General features: G+C 39.7%; 2 protein-coding genes across 2 annotated transcripts in view; both read left to right on the top strand.

Annotated features, from left to right (window-relative positions):
• heatr5b (HEAT repeat containing 5B) overlaps window positions 1-2,351 on the top strand; it is a gene marked incomplete in the record, with an annotated part of 17,508 nt that extends 15,157 nt beyond the window's left edge. Inside the window, 3 exon segments of the mRNA XM_042226319.1 lie at window positions 1-108; window positions 486-699; window positions 1,061-2,351. Coding sequence (XP_042082253.1) covers window positions 1-108; window positions 486-699; window positions 1,061-1,368 — 630 coding nt within the window.
• A 164-nt stretch (window positions 2,352-2,515) lies between these two features.
• LOC102314492 (striatin) overlaps window positions 2,516-21,070 on the top strand; it is a gene marked incomplete in the record, with an annotated part of 39,847 nt that continues 21,292 nt past the window's right edge. The window contains 1 exon segment of the mRNA XM_042226348.1: window positions 2,516-2,879. Coding sequence (XP_042082282.1) covers window positions 2,667-2,879 — 213 coding nt within the window.

Here is a 21,070-nt window from a genome sequence, read left to right as displayed (position 1 = left end):
ATCACACTCTTCCTGCTGTCAGCCAGCAGTGAGCTTGTAGGAGTGACTGTCCTGCAAAAGGGCTGCATGGACCACTTCCGAAATGCCCTCAACTCTAGTGACCCCTGGGTAAGCTCGCATGTACACAAACAAAGATGTAACAAAAGAATTTTGAATACCGAACCAAATCATCTGTTTTTACATGTGTACCTCTGAACTTTTCTAGATATTATCTAACGGAAGTGCAGAAAACCCAAATTTCTGAATCAGTACTAGGTTTTTACTTGCCAGCTAGACGGTGGCTGTGGTCTGCTGTGCACTGTACGCACCTCTCTTCTGTTACCAAACCCAAACGTAGCATTTCCACGTGTGAAAAAGGGCATCTCTGAACAACGCCTGGGCTGGATCCTTCTCCCATTGTTCAGAGTTCATGCGTGAAAACAGCTTCACACTGTTCACATAAGTCTAGCTCAGTTAAGCGAAAGATGTAATTGTTGTTACCACAGGTTCAGGCTCGGTGTTACCAGCTGCTGTTGTCGGTGTTTCAACACTCCAGCCGTGCCCTCTCTACTCCCTACATACACGCTCTGGCTCCACTCATGGTGGAGAAGCTGAAGGCAGTGGAGCGCAGCCGCCCAGGGACGGCTGCTGAGCTGCAGGCTGTGCAGGAGGGAATCAGGGTCCTAGAGAATCTGGTCGGCATGGGTGAAGAGCAAAACCGTAAGTATTCCTCTGCTTAATGGACCAAGTGAAGCAACATTTGGTTCATTTTGTGCCACATTTACTCTGTTAAAGTAGATCTCTTCAGTATTTAGCTGTGCTGCCCTAGATCAGACTAATAAATAATTAAATGTTGAATTTAATGCTTTTCTAATTTCTAGTCCAACCATTCAAGAAAAAACTTTTTTAAAACGATTTTATTTCAGTTTACTAATAATCTGGCAAATCTCTGTGTAGATAATGACATTACATTGGATTTGTGGCCACAGTTCTGCTTCTCCTTTTTTTAAACTGTCTCCTAATTACTGATTATATATATATATATATATTTTAACTTATCACTGCTTTATGTGTTCAACAGGGGTGCAGCTGCTCGCTCTCCTTGTACCGACTCTCGTCTCTTACCTTTTGGATGAAAATTCCATCTCCTCTGCACCCCAAGTCTCCAAAGGCCTGCACGAGTTTGCACTTCAGAACTTGATGCGGATCGGCCCCCTCTATCCGGCTGCCTTCAAGATAGTGATTGGAGCGGCACCTGAGCTGAAAACCCGTCTGGAATCTGCTATACGGGCCAACCAAGCCAGCAGCAAAGCCAAAGCTGCAGCCAGGCAAGCTCAGCCAGCAGTGCAAGCTGCACCAACCATTAAACTCAAGACGAGCTTCTTCTGAACACTCCAAAATGCACCGCACACTCTCAACTAATCTTTTCTTCTTTGGATTTCTTTCAACACTGTACCACATGTCATGTCTGTATCAGTTATGCTTTCTAACTGCATTTATTTATTCTACATCTCTTCTTTGTTTTGATGGACGAGTACTCCCCTCAAAGAACGTTTATGTAAATATCTTTGAAAGCCTTTGAATGTTCACTTTAAAAAGCTTGCTATAAATTTTGTAGCAAATTTTAATTGTGTGAATGTATCATTTCCAGACCACACAATTTACATTTTACTTTCTTTTTTTTTTTTGTTCCCCCGTCACCAAACCCAGCTCCCTATGGAAGTTTGTTTCTGACACTTTTTTCAGGCAGAGCTAAATTGAAATTTGAAAAAGTCATCTCAAAACTTACTTACGAAGTATGTTTTCAGGTACAAACCATGACTTTTGACTTACAGAGGGCAAAAAATAAATAAATAAATCAGGTGGCAGAAATAAAATTCCAGAAAAAGTCAATATTTGCTCTACAATTTTCCCTGATTTTATTTTATTTTATTTTATTTTTTAGGAGGCCTTGGGGTCTCCAGGTTGTTACTGATGAATGTTACTTTAATTTCTTATGTTTTGTGTATTTTCTCAAATTATGTTGTAAACCTTCCTACTAATTGCTCAAAGGCATAGCTAATAAATTAAAGTTGATCAAACCAGTATCGAGACTAAAATTAGAACTAAATGATAAATGCATTATATTTTTCACTAAGACTCTCCAGTTATCTGCACACCAATCAACAAATAAATAAATATATATATATATGTATATATAAGTACTGGTCATCACATAGATTTTATTTTTTTTTTTGTTCTGATAAATACCCGTGTTTACTGCCTGCATGTGCTGGTGTTCACCAATGTCATCAATAACTGGCACATTTGTGTGAATGTAATGTTACACTCATTTTTTTTTCCAAAATATGAATAAACTTATTTTGACCTCATTGCTGTTGGAAGTTTTCACTACACTTAAATGTAATTGGATTAATAAAATAGGAATGCATGATTTATAGCTAAAGTTCTGCTACTGGGTCTGGACGTCCGGGCAATTCGGGTGAGCAAAACGAGCACCACCAGCCAACTCGCTGTAGGCGTGGAGTTTGTGGTGACGTCATTGGATGACAGCTAGCTGTCAGAAAGTGAGTTCATTCCCCCGAGCCGAGGAGACGGAACGCCGTCAATAGGTTTTTACCCTTCCGCTGATATATAGCACATCGAGTCAGCGAGACAACGGACCAAGCTTTCCACCGAGCCCGGCCATGGATGAACAGGCGGGGCCCGGCGTGTTCTTCAACAATAATAACAACTCCATTTTACCCGGCGGTGGAAAAGGACCTCTGCCCGATGGCGACGCTGGGGAGGCGGCTAGGGCGCAGTACAGTATCCCGGGGATCTTGCACTTCCTGCAGCACGAATGGGCCCGTTTCGAAGTAGAAAGGGCACAATGGGAAGTGGAACGAGCCGAATTACAGGTAAAAAAAAGCTGCATTTTTTCTGTACACGACAACATATTAGCGGCATTACCAGGGCTGGCCTTTTCTAGTAACTCGCGTTGAGTTTGTGTGTTTGATTGTTCGGGCTAATGGTTAGCTTGCTAGCTGTAGTTCAGAGGCTAAACGAGCTGCAGCGCCCCTCTCAGCCAGCTGCACGACGACTGTTTGCGACCTATTTACTGTGGCGAAAACCACGAAACTTACCCTCTACTTTTATAGTTTGATAAACTCGCTTTAGGCGTTTTTCAACATGATAATATATCAGTTTAAAACCAAGGTGATTGCTAGATTTAATGACAAAATAGTTCATGTGTAACGTAAACTATGGCTACTTGCTATTTCGAGCTAAATCTACTATCACCCTGTGTTTGTTTGAATCGTGCTTTATTCCCAGTCCCATTAAAAAAAATGATGTGGAGAGATAATAGCAGGTTTCTTTTATGCTCTGATCTTTCGGGAGCTGCCAGTGCTGACAGACGGCACACACTACACAAGAGAGTGCAGTAACTATGTCTTGTTTATGAATCTTATCGCAAGCTAGCTGCCATGTAAAGCCACTCCTGATGCCTGAATTTAAAACACTGCACGGCGTTTCTCTTACAGATCGAACAGGTCTCTCTTGTAAATGAGTCACTGAGTCTCAATAGGGCTACCTGTAAAAATAAAGGTTAAATTAAAAAAAAATATGTGTGGGGATATCTCCACGATTGGCATCAGAATAAATTATTCGCGGTTTATTTTACTTTCTTGCTTTGTTATATTTTATTTTAGGAACAAAGCAGGTTTTTCGTCCCATGAACTATAATTTTGTTAATCTGCAAACCTGATGCAAGCTGGGATCTTTAGTGGTGAGTTTGCTTAAACGAGAAATTGATGTCTGACAAAGTTCATCTTCTTGAGATTCTCAGTAAGACTAGAATTTGAATTTTCTCACTAGTATGAAGGTAATAATTAACCCATCACTTACTGCTCAAGAGTAATGTTATAATACACGAACTTATTATTTTCTTTTCTTTTTTCTTTAAATGATTTTGGCTCTTTCCCCAGACTATTTTTAACTAGGAGTTGAGAGGGCAGGTTATTGTAGATGTGCTCTTGTCACTGTACCTAATGTTTAAAAGATGTGTTTTTCTTTCCAATATTTTGACCTGGCTGTGGGGCGGCAGCTGCTGGATCCCAAACTGAACTTTCTGTGATTTTTGCAGCAGGAAGCTCCATGGATTTACTGACCTCAGCTAACAAAGGGAGGAGAGGGAGACACGGCATTGTTTCTAAACTGGTGACGTACCCTCATCAGTGTAGTAGGGTTTTGAGTCATCAGCGTCATGCGGCACTTTGAGTCTGGCTGAGGTATTGAGCTTCCTGTGTGCTGTCATGAAGCAAGCTTATCAGCGAAGGAGCTGCAACAACTGCGGTGAAGCACAGAGAGGCTGCTCTACGGATCTTTAGGTGGTTTATTTGTGGCGGCAAAAAGTGCGCGCTCAGTTTGAGTTCTTGTTTTTGTCATACGTAACCCAAGGCTGGTTAATCCTTTGAAAATCATTCTTTCTACACCAGACAATTGGCAACTTTTGGATTTGTCATATTTGTGCTCTGATCCTTGTGGCACAGGATGTACCTGGTTAAAATAAATCCTCTAGTTTGTCTATTGTGAACATTGCTGTTAACCTTAATGTCTTTCAGTGGTAATATTTCACTATATTGGATTATAAACGATGACTAACATATTACAAATCTTCCACATGGAGAGTAACCTTGCTGTGCCCTTGAGGAACACCTACTTATTCCACAGATATACATAACTTTTTCCAATAGAGGGGCTTGATGAGTTAACTTTCAGGAAAAGAGGCACAGTGAGGAAGAAAGGATAGCAAGTCATTTAAATGAGCATAAATAAACATGCATGAATAATGAAAGGCTGTTGTGGACCTAGAGCCTTGATGGAAGATACCACACAGCATCAACAGTGCATTCGTTTCTTCTCCACCTTATCCGACTGCAACATACCTCTCATAGTGTTCATCATCTTGTCTGCACAATGTCTTTCTTTTAGCTGTAGATTCAAATCTTATATGAGATCTTTACAAGTTTTGACAAGGTTGTACTTGTAGCGGTTTCATCACCTCTCAGGATTCCTTGTTCCTTTTTTTTTAATTACTGGTGGTGTAGTCAATGAATGGCAGACAGTTGGAGCTGTGTTTTATGTCACTGTTTGGGAGGAAGGCGAACCCAGGGCTTGTACTGTAGGAATGTTGTCCAGCCAGCCTGTTAGGTCATGCTCGGAGCCACTCCTCTTTACTGGAGCTGCACAGAAACTGTTCTCCTCTACCCAACCTTTCCTGCTGTTGTACATCATACATTCATGGTTTGACTACAGCAAAGTAATCATTGGTAAGAAGTGGACTGACTCAGTCGAGGTGATTTGTTGAGCTGGTGGTCATATGTTACAGCTCTAGTTATTCTTTAGTATGTTATCTTGGCAATAACAGTCGATGACAATAACTCCGAATAATCATTATTTCATTTCAACTTAATAAATCTTTTTAAATTATGTACAAAAACTGGTGATTGTTACATTGTCCACCTTTCCTATTATCAGAGCAGCTGTAAAAATTCCCAAAGATACTCAATTTAGAGTTTATAATAGAAATACAGCAAATACATGCATTTTTTTAATTGCTGAAGATGCAGCTAACAACCAATGAACCTGCCTAAATGACTGGAAATCACTTTTTCAGTGTAAATTCTTCAAATGTATAGTGATGGAGCTCAAGCGTCCTGTGCAGAAAACTGTAGCCACTGGAGTGGAAACGGGCGGCACCACAATATGCAAACGAGGACTGAAATGGTAACAAAATGCAGCTAGCAAGCTAAAAATAAAATTTTCCACAATGTCAAAGGGTTATTTTAGCAGTGAAATCTAATGTTGCGTACACTAGGAAGTGTTTTGCTAAGGCAGTTGTGAGCATAATGCATCTATCAAAGTTTTCTGAGTTATCTCCATACCACAGAATGCTTATTGTCAACTGCAGAAACATGTTAAGATAAAATGTAACTTCTGATAGCCTAAAACTTGAATTTGGTTATTATCTAGTAATCTGATACACATATAGATGTAGAGTAGACAGGAAAGTGAGGAGGAATTATGGTCAGAAAACTGGCTAGGAAGCTGCAACAAGGACTGGGTCACCTACTCGACCAGGTGAGCTGTAGCGGCTCCCCCCGGTTTTCCTATTTTTCCTGTTAATCCAGTCCCTGCAAGGGTTGGTGTCCGAGTTATAATAGGTTATAAAAACCTGGATAGAATTAACCAGAAGACAGCTGTACAGTATCCAGCATGAATAGGAGCCATGTATTGTGTCTATCAGTGTAAAGAGTTTATTGATATTATATACCATGGAAAAGAGTTGATTGATTTTTCTGTTTTTTAATTAGTCAGTGGTCTGATAATTACTTTCCAGTTGAACGCTTGAACAGTCACTCAAATTGACATCGGATCGGTCAGAGTAGCTTTTTGTTGTCGCTGAAACTAGAGGAGGGGTTTGCCTGTTTAGTTTAGCTGGTTTTTAATTTGAATGATAGAGAAGGGGCCAGTAAACCGAACTGACCTCTGGTTATTTACCAGGATCTTTACATACAATTCCATATTTAAACATCTGCATTAAAAGGAAAAAACATCATATGCTAATTGAAGTAGCTCGCATCCACCCTGCTGTGCTGATTACTGCTGATCTATTTCAGTTATGATGATTGAATTTGAATCAAAATGACTTCCTGTACAGGCCATCCACTGTGCTCCCTTAGCTGTCCAGTTATGGGGAAATCCCTGCTCCGTGGAGTATCTCCTTGCCAGAAGTATTTGTCAGCAGCCATAATTTGACACCAGGAGAAGGTTGAAGGTGACACAGGGTGTTGGATGGCTTCATGAGGGTGCACACTGAAATGTGGGCTGTCTTCACAGTATAGAAGCATCTCTTGTGTTTCTGCACCAAAAGCTTTTACCATGAATAAGATTACCATGATAAGAAGTCTCGTGCTATTTGATTACTTCACTCTGTGTGGACGGCAGCAGCCTAGAATTACCCTGCCTCCGGTAGATGACTTATCGCCGTGATGTTGTGTTTACTTTTACTAATGGCAAAACCTGAAGCATATTTAACTCAATGGTGCAGCAAAAAGAAGGACCGAACTGTGCACAAACATCTACACAAGCATGCCGTGACATTCAAAAATTCAGAAATGGGAGTCACCGTCATTCCTGAGTCGATACTATGTCCACCCCCAAGCTGAAGCTATTTTTGCCCTCTCAGTGTGCGCCTCTGAGTGGGAAAGTACAAAAAGTACGTGCTTCCATCCAAGAATATGGTAGTATAAGTACCGGTTTCTCAATATCCTTGCCTTCTGAAACTGGCAGAGGAAAGTTGGGCTCCCAAAGAAACACTGTGCACATTTTTAAGATCTCACAGACTGAGAAGGCAGCTATCGACACCTCGTATGAAATATTCCCTTGTAATGTAATGAGTAGTTTAAAGGGGATTGTGTTTTTCCTGTGAAAGAGCCCGACTGGATCTGTGTTTATTAACTAAAGCCCGGCCCTCTGAGCTTTGCTCCGCTGCCACCGTTGGACTGACACCAGAGCCCTTCTCTGTGCTCAAACCCCTTGCTCCTTTAATTCCTCTCTCCCCATTCACACTTACACCTTCACTGCCTACTGTTCGAGAGCTGCTCCTTCTATTAAATATAGGTCACATTCAATTAAATTTTACCACCAATCAATGCTTGCCATATTACAACATTTATTTCCTAACTCTCTCCCTCTAAAACAAATTAACAACTTCTAAACTCTACTATATTATCACCACACATTCACATAATTAACAAAATAAACGCTGTAATCTATAAATGTAAATCAAACTTTCAAACTACTACTAACCAAAAATATAGAAACACACACAATTCAGTCCCACATGCTCTTTCTTTTAAACCTCAAAATTCCTTTCAATGAACATCATCACACCTCATCCGTTAACGCTCTTTCTATTCTAGTTTGATAACATCAGTCCACGAAACAAACACCCTAAATCCTCAGACGGTGAAAAAATTATGTTAAAAAGAAAATTAGTTCCGGCATCTGTCGCATGCAACGCGACTTATTCAATATTAATGCAAACCATTATGCACCACCCTTGTCGGCTCCACATGAGATTGATGATGGTTTAAGTGTAAAATGGAGCTCAAGTGAAAACGATGTGTTTTTGACTTGAAGCAGCCTCTGCCAGTTTGATTATTTGTCTTTTGATTTCTGGGTGTTGTACAAAAGGTGGGAGGCAAGAGATATTCCAGAAAAATAAGCAGAAATCTACACCACAGTTTGGACAGACTAACACTAAGCTGCTCATCAAAGCATTTCTGAGTCTCTACTCATGCACATGAGCTCTGAATTTGAAATATATGCAGTTTGTTTGCAGCCTTTTAAAAGGTGCTGTCTGACTGGAAGTGAGCGGGTGTGGAAAGAGCTGTCATAATGCAAACACTTAAGTTACCTTTGGCATGCTGAGTGGAGGAGGCGGCTAAAGGGTTGTGCAACTGGTGTTAGCATTAGGATAGTAAAAAGAATACTTCAGCTGGACTCAACCTTAATGTACAACTGCAACAAAGGGACTTATAAAATGTGACTTTATATCTAAGCTGTGGTCACTGTTCCTAATATATCTGTCCACAATTCTTTTTAATACACCCAATGTTGCAAATCGGTAAGTGATCAGTGAGTTTGCTGTCTCTATGGCGCTGTTGATTTCCTTGTGTATCAATGCAATACTGAGTTTTGAGTTCTCTGTACTTTTTTGTGCAACCAGGCAAAATTGCAATAAGACTACCCTTACACTCTTACGTTGAAAGACCAAATCACTTTATCAGAAACGTCTAAACTGTCCTAATAAAGAATATAAGAACTAATAAACATTGCATACAATCCAACCACAACTTGATCAGATACTGTTGCAGCAATATGAATTTTCTACAAAGTCCATTAAACGGAGACTGTGTTCAAATATATCAAATCAAAAATGCAACTTCCAATACTCAAAACTCATTTACCCGTACACACATTACCCCCACTCTCTCCTCTTTCTCTTCTGTTCTTGCTCCCTCTTCTTTCTCCTCTCTTCCTTTACTATGCAACAATACTCTATTATCGCCCACCACGTTCCTATGTTTTATGTAGTAATCCTCCCTGAAAAAAAATTTTAGAACATTACACAACCCCCCTCCCCCACCCCATCCCTGACCAGCCCGCTTCTTGCATGTACCACGAATAGCATAATATCCGCAATTCTTCGTTATGAGCTCAGCCTCTGAAATTCACACTTCACTTTTATTAATAGACTCATGTTTGCACTCTTGACGACGCAAACTATCTGAAAGAAAAACACTGGTCGCATTCCAAATCGTAACTAAATCTTGTTAATAATTTGTAAAGTGCATCATAAAGCATTCAACAAAAAATAAACGGAAAAACATTTACAGAACTGTTCCTTCTTCTTTCATCATTGCCAACTGCTTTAAGTAAATCGCACCTTGAACTCTCATTCATGCAATTAATACAAAATAAGATATCTGTAAATTATGCACCCACATCACAAACTAAATATACCTCAAGATTATAAAATCATAACTCCTTTAAAAACCTCTAAAAATAAATAGACCATCTGAATAACATATATAATATAAACTCATTCCATGGTTCCTTATTTACTAAAAATTAGAAAAATTCAAACAAAATAATCTACCACCATCTACATCCTTACCAGATCTATATATGCTATTCCTCTTCCTAGCCACCTATCTCTTCCTCCTTTCCTCTCTTAAAAGTCCAACCTCAATCCCATGCCCATTCTACACTCTGCTTCATACACACTAAGAGCCTTATCCAGCACAATAATCATCATAGAATAAATCTCCTTCCTTAGCCAGATACTCATCACCCCAAATTAATTTAAAGAATCGACCAAAGTCACAGAGCCCCACCTTCTCTATCTCAACCATCCCTGCCACCTCATTGAAACAGAATGCCACTCACTTAAAGGCATCACAAACATTTCATCTCTGACATTAGACATAATTACCGATAAATAACCCTTGATTTCTACCACTTTTCATCTTTATCTGAACTTCACTGTTCTCCTCTCCATTTAAACAAATTTCTTTCTCCACGAACATCACACATTTAAAAAGTACTTTTTTCTCAGCAAATAAAACCAATTCACTCAATGAACCATTAATGAAAATAGCTCCAAATACTATAATTGAAGACCTACTCGTATCCAGTTTCAGGCCCCAAACCAGTGATCGCTACTAACTGGATTCAGCCATATAAACAATAACTTATATAAACCAACCAACTTATATTTTCCTATGCATATTCTAATTCCTACCTTCATCCCATATCATCAATAATGTCTTCAACCATAAATAATATATACCCACTCTCCTCTCATACCACAACCTATCATCATCCACCACGCAACAAACTTGTGTTCATATACATAAGGGCTTACGCCTTTTATTGATGATTGATTACTAATTTCTCTACTCTACACTCATATTTACTTCATCCATAACCTTATACCTTTCACAAAGCTCCATGGTTTATTCTACCTACTAGAGAAGCTACTGATCACATAAAAAATTAATTTGCTAATTCCATCCCAATCTTACCCTTTAAACCTTTCCCCTCCCCTTAACTACTTCTTAATTCTCCCTCTCACCTTTTCCACCAGTACAGTCTTTAACACCCGCCTCCTCCGTCCACGTCTTACATAACTATGAAAAAAATACAACAAACAACACATCAAATTACACAACACAAAACTACACCCTTACCGTCAAGGTTTAAGGTCTAACCAAATGACAAAATAAATCTTCTCTCCATTTATTAAACATAGCAATAAATTATTCATATTATCATCTGTCCTTCTAGTTGCTTGAAATTTTATGATTTAAAGCACTTACTACAAAAAATACCTTTACTAACCAAAAAACAACATCAAACATCTACCCAAACAAAACCACTCATGACATGACTACTAAAGCACTCCTCAGCATCCCCTTTATAGATTCTCCCCTTATTAGCCTACCAAAATCCACTTCCAGTACCTAAACACCTAATAGCACCAGAAACTTTATCACTACATTCTCACACGCTAGCATCACATCCACCTGAACACCAAACAATAAATATGAAAAATAAGTAATTAATATTGTTTCCATAACATCTACCAATATAAAATAAATTTTCCCCCCAATCCCAATACTACTCACACACATCAAGCACATACACTAAAAAGAACTATGAATAATTTATTTATGGATAGTGCTACCTCAAAGCAAACACGTTACGCTATTATCACGGCAACCTAGCTAACTCCATCGTTCACTTCACCTAACAAACTTATTAACCTCACACCACATGAATCATCACAGAGCTTATGAAATAAGAAAGCTCAAAAATCAATAATCCGAATCACTTCACAACATAGCCATCACCACACCATAAAACGATACAACCACTCAAACCACCATCCTCTATAGGATAACAAAACAATATAACCATCCCTAATTGACTAGTTTTAGAGATTTTCTCTTTAAAAACACAAGCATCAAAACCTTTTTTTGCTCTTCCACCTTCAAATACCTAATCATCATATATTTTCACATTACCGATACCCTCCAACCCACAAGCACTTAAATCCTCTTCTTCTTCTTACATTACAACTAATTCTACGCAATTATTATACATGAAATAAACCCACTACCCTCTACACAACTACACACTTGCAGTTAAGATCATTCCGTTAACTCATAAGTCCATTACTTTTTCTGTATTTTATCATATTTCTCCTACTAATATAACATATTTATAATGTAATACACGCTAACCAAAAATCAACTGAAACGCATACTTATTTTCTTCTTTTTTCCAATTGAAAAATATCTCTTATCTACACACTCAATTACAAACAAAACCCAAAACGGTCCAATGTTGCTAAAATCACGATGGTACTAATTCTCTACAATCTTGACTTTTACACCTTTTCCTGGTTTAAAATATTTTTCTTCTCCAAGCCTCACCAGTTTTTAAACCACTAAAACACAGGCATCAAATAAAGACAAACCATCTAAATACTGACAGCAATCTCAATATTCTCTAAAATCACCTAATATGTCTTCAAAAAAATATCATACCAAATAACCAATCAGCTTTCATAAATCACAATGACTTTTTACCTAATCTCTGAAATAAACTTTTGGTATCTTTGTAAAATTGCCACACACCTAATAAACACCCAAATCCCAATCCTCAATTCACCAAAAATTATAAACTGCATTTACTCAAAATTAAAACCACCATGCACTTCTAAGATTTAAAACAAATACATAAATACAAACCAAAGAAAACTCCTTATATCTTTCCTAATCCACACAGCAACACTCAACATTTTACCTCAGCTTTACTGATCACACCTGAGTTTATACACCGCTTCACAGATTGTCACACATCCACCGTTACGCATAATGTAACTCTTACTCAACCAGCTCAACACTTCTTTAAAGAGAACATGCTAGAAACTTCCGCTGGCATATGAGGAGTTAATTAAAATAAATGTACAAACTTGTTTCCCAATCACCACAAACATATTTGACACATCCTATTTTAGTCTTACAAAAAGGTTTTCAATTACAACATCTGAAAAATCTCTACCTGAACTAATTCTAAGATTCAAAACCTCGAACGTCACTCTATTCATAAAACAACCACTACTCCTACCTTACTACATCCTATTTTTTTCACCCAAACCCTCTCAAAAGAAAGCCCAGGAACTAAGTAAAACCTAAATCAAAATCCATACCTAACAAAATACCCTACCCACCCACTTCTCACCCCAACAACACTACCTCCAATCTCCAACAAATCTTCAGTTTAAAAATAATAAAAAAAAAAAATCCTCCACAACTTTAATTAAGCGTCAATCTCCTCTCTCCTCCCCTCGTTTTTAGAAATAAACTACCGCTAAACCCTAAATCTCATCAGGAACCTTTTTTTATTATTATTATAAACCTTTAAAACACGCATTTTATACTCGATATCTTTCTCCAAAGCATGTAGCACTCACCTCTCTCCACCATACTCACATTTTATCCTCTGCAATCTCTCAATCTCCCCTTTCCTCCCCCAAAACATCCTAAAAACACAAAAATAGACTTCATAAACTACACATTCTTTATAAAAACACTCCCAATTCCCATCTTTAGTATATTAACACGCAAAAATTTTCAAGTCCTCACATTGAAAAAACAACTCTTTTCATACAAAAAATAGTCAACAATGGTCATAGAAATACAACCTACTACATTAATTAACAACCCCCACTCCCACCGCAACCCCCCCCCCTCCCACCCACGTCTCTCTCACTAACAGGCAACAGCTTACCACTCTATCACGTAATACATTCCGACCACACGCGGCGCATCACAACATACACACTCCAATACAGCGGGTACACAAACCACGTACAACAACATACTCAACACACTAAAAACACAATCCAAATGTTCTTAAAAATTTTTAAAAAAAAAAATATCAAAAAATAAAATACTCTATATGGTTGTATTTTATGAACCTCATTATGCCTTTTCATCCGTTAAAGCAAAGCTGGTATGGCTGGTTTTCACCTTTTGAGTCCAACATGCACGTCCTCATGACAAATATTTTCCTGGTGACATTAGCAGGAATCTCAGAGGACTTTGGCAGGTGTTTATGTGTCCGTCCGTGGGCAAAGTCTTTAAACCACACAAGATACAGGCACAAAACAACACAGAGGTTTATTTAAGAAGAAATTCAAGGTAAAATACAATCCAGCCTCAGTCTGATGATTTGATGACCCAAGCCTGATGTGTCTTCATCTGGCATACATGATATTTTTGAAGACAATTAGGTGATTAATTCAGAGAACTCATTGAGATTGCTGCTCAAGTAATTCCATCACAAGATGGTCTCTAGTCTTTTATTATTAGATAGCCCCTGTGTTTTTATGTTTACAAACTACAGATTAAATATTAAACACAAAAACTAAAATAGTCACAATCCGTATTAGAAGTACAGACCCCTCCCGATACCAAATACAACCTCTTTTTTGTTCTTAACTATTCTCAGTCAAAAAAACACATTACATACATTGCACCTTAAAAAAAAAAAAAAAAAAATATCTCTCCCCACTAAAATTCCTTAACTTATATCCTTAAATAGACCTTCCACTAAAATATATCACAACCAAATAAAATAACCAAACAACACAGCATCCATAATATTACAGCAACCAATACTCTTAAGCTCTAAATAAAACTTCACAGAAGATAAACCCCCCCATCACTGCTATTAAAAATGCTTAACCATCCATTCACAATGATCACAAAAAAACAAAGCACAAAATTAACCTCTGACTAGAAGATGACAAAATTAACTGGAGTAATGTTGAAAATCATTAACACAACCTGAACAGCATCTTTAAGGTCGATATGTTGCAAAGAAAGATGGAAAGCAGGAGCACAAGTCTGACTGCTCCTGTGTTTAACTTCAAAAAGAAGACGACAATTCCCTCTAAAAACATCCAAGCTCACATCTTAAGGGGATGGCTATTAACTTGTTTCCCTGCATTTCACTCTACATGCAGAGGATGGTGCGAGTTTGAGTGGGTTGTATCACAGTTTCACATGGATAGCAAGTAGCGCTGCTGCAGCTACTGTTGCCTGCAACAGTGAGTCATGACAGCACTTCAATCTGCCTCGAATTATTATGAGCATTTCCTTCATCTCTCCATCACCACAGTCATCTGTAGATGAACTCATCAAAACCAGCCTGCTGTTGTGAAAGTGCAATTACACCTCAGAGTATTTGTCCTCAGTGTGACAGTGCAAACAGCATGGAGTTCAGCTAGGATCAGTCGCGTGATAATAGCGTACACGTGCTTTGCTTCTGAAAGCTGGGTAAGCAGCCACTCTACCTCATACCACTCTAACCATTATATTTACACAGTCTCCAGTTCCTTATTCAGCTTGTTTTATGTGCATTGATCGATCGCTGCATCCGTAGTAATGTATTCGGGACTGACAACAACAATATTAACTTTTACTCATCCTTGAGCCACTATGGATGTTGATGGACAAACAAACAAACAAAAACTATTAAACTTTTACTTATTTTTCTCATATTCATATATTGTTATGGTGTATCCAGGTGGATGTGCATCCAGCATAGCCAGTGTAGAGAATGATGAGTGTACACGTTTCACCTGGTGCTACTTCAGAGTGTCTTAGGTCAACTGAGAACAGCTGGATTTTTGGCTAGGCTAAAGCTCAAAGACGAGGATGCCCAATCTATAAAGGGCGATGCTGAGGAGAACTGCCAGCTTTAGTAACGTCATGTCACTGAAGTGTTTGTCTTGGGTTGATGTTCAGCTGAATGACTTGTTATTGCAGTTCCAGTTAAGACAAAGGCCATATTTACTGCTCAGCTAAGCTGCTCTATAACTCAACTAAATCTTCCAAAGCACACATAAGAGAGACAGAAAATGATATACAAATACTTGCAGAATAACATTTTACTTGCTATGTTACCTTCAATACGCCCTGGCAGCAGAAGATTTATATTTCAGTCCACATTTCAGAGCTTAGACACAATTTCACACCGTTATGTGAGCAGGTAAAGGGTGTAAGATTTTCTCAGCAGTGATGCTCTGCTGTAACCTTTGATGCATGTATGGGTTTGTGTTGTCCATTCTTATCATTCCAACAGATCACTAGACAACAAAACTAAAGCAACTTACTGTAAAACCAAAAGCAAAATTAAAAATTATATAAAACGAAAAAACTCTCAAAAAAATCTTAACCAAACTCACAAAATAATAACAATATTACTAATCTTAAACTACTCTAAATCAAATAAAAACTACTGTCCAAACAAAAACACTCAAAAGTCATAAAAAAATAATAATTAAACTAAAAAAATACAAACCAAACAACACACACCAAAACATAACCCTTATAGATGAAACACAGATTTGTCCCTGCGGGTGGACTGATGATCAGGTTTGTAGGTATGACAGAAGGAAAAGAGTGGCGTCAATGATGACTTATTAATAAATGGCTTTTGCACAGAAACACAGAAATGATCATGGGATGAGAAAGGACACAAATAAGGAATTAGAAAACTACTGCATCAGGAAAATCATCACAGCTTGGCTGGCTCTTAAAATAAGTTATACTGTTTATACTGGCTCGAATCCAAGTATCAGTAGCGATCACTGCTTTGGGGCACTGAAACTGGATAACGAGTAAAAGGGTCCACTTACAACTTCATTAAGCTAATTTTGGAGCTATTTTCCATTTAATGGCTCTCATATCGAGTGAATCTGGTCTTTATTTGCTGAAGCAAAAAAGTACATTTCAATTAAAATGTGTCACGACTGCTTCAGTGGAGAAAAAAAGCTCAATTGTTTCCACAATGGCAGCAAAGGCAAGGCCACACAGTGAAGTCCTATCAGATCCAAAACGATGACAAAGTGTAAGAACAACTCCAAAGGCTGTTATTTCACTCCGGCTCAATTCACTGTCTAATGTTCCACCGCAGATGAAACTGTACATCTGTGCTGCTTAAGATAGCAAGTGGCCATTCACTCCCTTATCCACATGAAGCGCTGGCCCAGGGACCCCTGGAGTCCTGCCGTGCCAGAGATAGAGAAGAGTGCGGCTCTGTGAATCTCTGGCTCGCCATCTCTTCTCCATCAAACATTAACCTTGGGAGGAATGCAATGAGTCAACTCTGGCCATAAAGAGACACAGGAAGCATTTAATTCCCAGCCTCACACTGACTGCATTATTGCGCTGCTGGATAAGGGCTCCTTAGTGTGTCTGAGCAAGAGACATGTAGAATGGGGCATGCATCTAGAGCGCTGGGCTTTTCAGAGACAGGAAAAGGAGGCAGAAGAGATAGGCTAATGCTAGGATACAGAGGAAAATAAACAACAACCACGAACCATCGAGATTCCAGTTAATCACACTGGTAAAGGTCTAGCATAATCGCTCGGGAAAACTAGTCTAAAGGTAAGATGAAATAAAACGATGGACAGGAGCACGTCAACGACGACCGACTACGAAATAAAATCTTAAGTACAGTCACGTATGCGTCTGAGAATAACGAGGACGATTTTTAGAATCGTGCAGCAGAGGTGAGACGCCAGTTACAGTTACAAAAAAAAAGCAGCTTCATTAAACCGACCACACTGCAGACACGACAGATTAACAAGGGAGCACTAACCACACAGGTCAAAATGAAGACAACAGAAGGAAAACAAGGCATCAAATGCGGGCCGCGTCAAAGCAGGCAGCAATAAGGTGAACGCCAACCCCATTCCACAAAAGAAGTAAACAACTCAAACTTACAGGCAAGCCAGACATGTCCCAACAGCGCGCAACAGCAAAACCCCAAAAACAAGGAGCATAATCAACACAGGAACAGGTGAAAAAGCCTGCACAACGGCTCGCACAGAAAAAAAAAGTGCCAAGAGGCAAGGCTAAACAATGCAAAATAACGCCACTCACTTGACCGCCACCGCAACGGAAGGGCAGAAAGCCCAACAGTCAACACGGCGGCAAACACCGGAGACTCCACCAGCACCACAAACAAGAGCAACCGAGGCCCCGAGAACTTCCCAAACACCCACGGCATGCCAGTAACAAATACCAAAAAAAAAGAAAAAAAGAAAAAAGACCAAAAACAAGAAAAGCACAACAGAACGCGATGGAACGGGCGACCAAAAACCATACCTGGGCAGCGCAGACGGAAAAAGAATAATCGGATGCACCGACATGCAAACACAAGCCGCGCACAGGACACTCAAAAAACATCATGATTAAGCAAACAAGAGGCTACGCAAATTGGTATTGCCCAACCGCAATGGACCCAAAATCCGCAGGCAGTAAGACTAGAACGACAGGAACAGAGCCCAATGGTAAACCGTCGTATACCACCTTATATTTGACCCGGCAACGGGGGAAAGCAACAGTTGTAAACGCAACACATGATGCAACACAGCATGTCGCAAACCCCACACAAAAATAAGACAAAACGCAAAACCGAGCATGATACACAAGAAAGCAACACGCCATATAACACAAACCACGTACACGTACATTGCAACAAAAAATAAGGGACAAGAAGAAACATACCACAGCCGATATAGAAGCACCGGAAACCCGCTAGACAGAACGAGCCAGCAAGAGCGGGACGAGCCGAAGTCGAACACCAGGCACAACCCTGACGCGCTCCACTCAGCATTCAAAGTTAACGAAAGCAGAGTAGACAGCGCTGCCAACCCCCACGTCAGTCATACAGCACCGAAACTTCAAACAAATCAAGAGGCAAAGGCAAACATGATTAACCAAAAGCAGACACATTAGCCCAAACTGAAGTTATCCGTGGGCTTAAGAGTCCGGCGCCCACCGATGACAACAGCCAGAAGAGACAATAGCACAACAAACCAACGTCAGAACTTGTCACTCCACATCTCACACAATGTTCAAAACCACTTACAGCCCGGCCAGTCACGAACTCCAGTGTTAAGAACACAGATCTCTGAGCAAATGCAACAGTATTTGAGCCAATAGCATCTCTCTCGGTTCTCTATATCCGTCTACAGGTTCGAAGAGCTACGAACCGGGAATAAAAAATACGATCCGAGGTAGGCGAGACGAAAAGATGAGCCAGCGACAAGGGGCGGGAGCAGAGGGTGTATTGCAGAGCAAGCAGACCGGTCGTTGGCCACGTTCCAGGGCAGGCAACACCCCCAACACTCATATGTGACGCGAGCTTCCACACCCAATTCAGCACGATGCCTTTTGCCTATGCAGGCGCCCAATCCCCTCCACACGAGTGCCCCGCCGCATCAGACAGGAGCCCACCATCAGGCCGCCTCCACTCATCTGGCCTGCAGCTATCACTCACACCATTGAGGTTGGATGAGCACGAGCTGCGGCGACGCTGGCGACCTGAGCGCAAGTGAGTCAACAAGCTGCATTAGCACAGGCACAGCACAAAAATCAGTAAATCCAGCCACACAATGAAATCTGTCAAAAACATGGAGATTTTGCTCTAACAATCGAAAACTTTAAAAGTGTTATACAGTACGGAGTTAAGGAAATAATCAAAAAACACAGCTTGACGACAAAAGGCTAATGATTCTTCATTTTCTGACGCCGCTGGACAGACTGGAAGCGATGGATTCTTGTGTTTTGAACCGTCAAAAACTACTTTTAGCGGTGAATAATGGAACATCGAAGTAATCACGGCATATTGTCGGATAAACATCTGAATAGTAATGGCAGGGAGCCACAAATACCAGTACTGTGAAAACAGAGAACGTAAATGATACAGTTAGAGCTGCGACAAGGTATATTAGCCTTACGTGACCCGTAAACCCCATGATATGAATGGCCTGACCTATCTTGACACTTTGAAAAATTACTCAATTCAAAAAATAATATTCAATTAAATATAAAAACCAGAACTGATCGAACCCTATGCACAGATTCATATCATCATCGTAACAACAAATACAGCAGCAAAAGACCGGAGCCCATAAATCAACCATCAAACGAACGTCTTGACAATCGCGACCTCAAATAACGTTGTGATATCAACAGAAGAACTACGCAGAATATTCTTAATTCATGCCATTCTTTCAATGCAGAGCAACTCTCCTCGCACATTCCACACATGTTTAATAGAATCAAAAAAGAAACTAAAATGCATCGATAAAGAGACATTTAAGCAGAAAATTGAAAAACAATTACAAATTTAACACAAACAGAGAGACGACCAACCAACTAACTTAAGTATCTTCCTAGAGATACAAAAAATAAGTGCACATTCTCTCAAAAACTTGCACACAGAAAGCTTCCATTTGAGTCTCCCAGCGTATAATAAACAGGATCCAACACATCACAGCAGGCGGAGCTTGAGCACAAAATAATATAACTATTCTCTACTTCTTCAAGACCACCTTTTACATATCATCTCATAGACAGGACTATAGTTGTCTTTCAATCATCCAGCAAAAAAAGAAAGATGTTTGTCCTCGTGATATTCAAAACATTGACATGGAGGAAACCTGACCGAACAAACAGTATCATACTAGAGATATGTTAAACCACAAATAGATGTAAAAACTATCTGATGTTTACCAATCAGGACACAGTGGGCACTCTCTCACCAGCCGGACCTCTCCACCCTCTTCTTTGCTTTTTAAACCTTTTTACTTCATGTATGTGGAAGGAAGGGCGTTACATTTGTACAACATGAAAACAACAAATACAGAGCTGTGTGTCACATGACCTGGAATTCTGGTCACGTGATAACGCCTTGATTGAGGCTCAGCTGACTTCCTCAGAGGCTGTGAAAAGTTACACAAGAAGCTACTCTAAAACATTTTGCCCCGTGCTGCTCGTAGACTTTCTGCAGGTTTATTCTGATAACAACGATCACTTAGAACAACTTTGTATTGATTTCCACCATTGATCACCATTTCCTGTAAAGTGGCCTAAAGGATGACAGCAAAATGCCCCACCTGCTCACATACTCATCATTCTTTATTATCTGGACTTTTTCACACTCTGTTTATATAAATATTTTTTTTTTATCCTGGGATGAAGAGCAAATTAAAAAACAACATAGTACCAATCATGCACGTATGTGATGCAGCATCACCTGTCCTGCAGGTGCACCGCCCCCCGATGTGTCTCCCTCTCTCTCCTCTCCATCATACAGACAGAGCAGCCCTGCTGCTGTGAACAAAGTCTCTCTCTTCTGTCCTGGCTGCCTCGCTGGCTGGAAACCCAGAACCTCTCCTCTCTGCCTGTGAGGAGGGAGCATCCGTAACTTCTGAGGTATTAATTTTGCATTTAGATGAGCTGTAATCTTCCCTGCGTGGCAGCATGTGCTGTAGACTCACAGGGTCGAGATGCCTGCAGAGACAATAAGCTATAGAAGCACATTATAGATTTAAATGAAATGCTTCTCTGCCAACCTCTTATCAACAACCATAGCATGTTAGGATCGA

This window comes from Haplochromis burtoni, unplaced genomic scaffold (assembly GCF_018398535.1).
Source record: "Haplochromis burtoni strain Fernald_Lab_line unplaced genomic scaffold, NCSU_Asbu1 Contig_207, whole genome shotgun sequence".
In the NCBI taxonomy this organism is placed as follows: Eukaryota; Metazoa; Chordata; class Actinopteri; order Cichliformes; family Cichlidae; genus Haplochromis; species Haplochromis burtoni.
The sequence above is the reverse complement of the archived record's forward strand: the minus strand, read 5'-3'. Positions and strand labels throughout refer to the sequence as shown.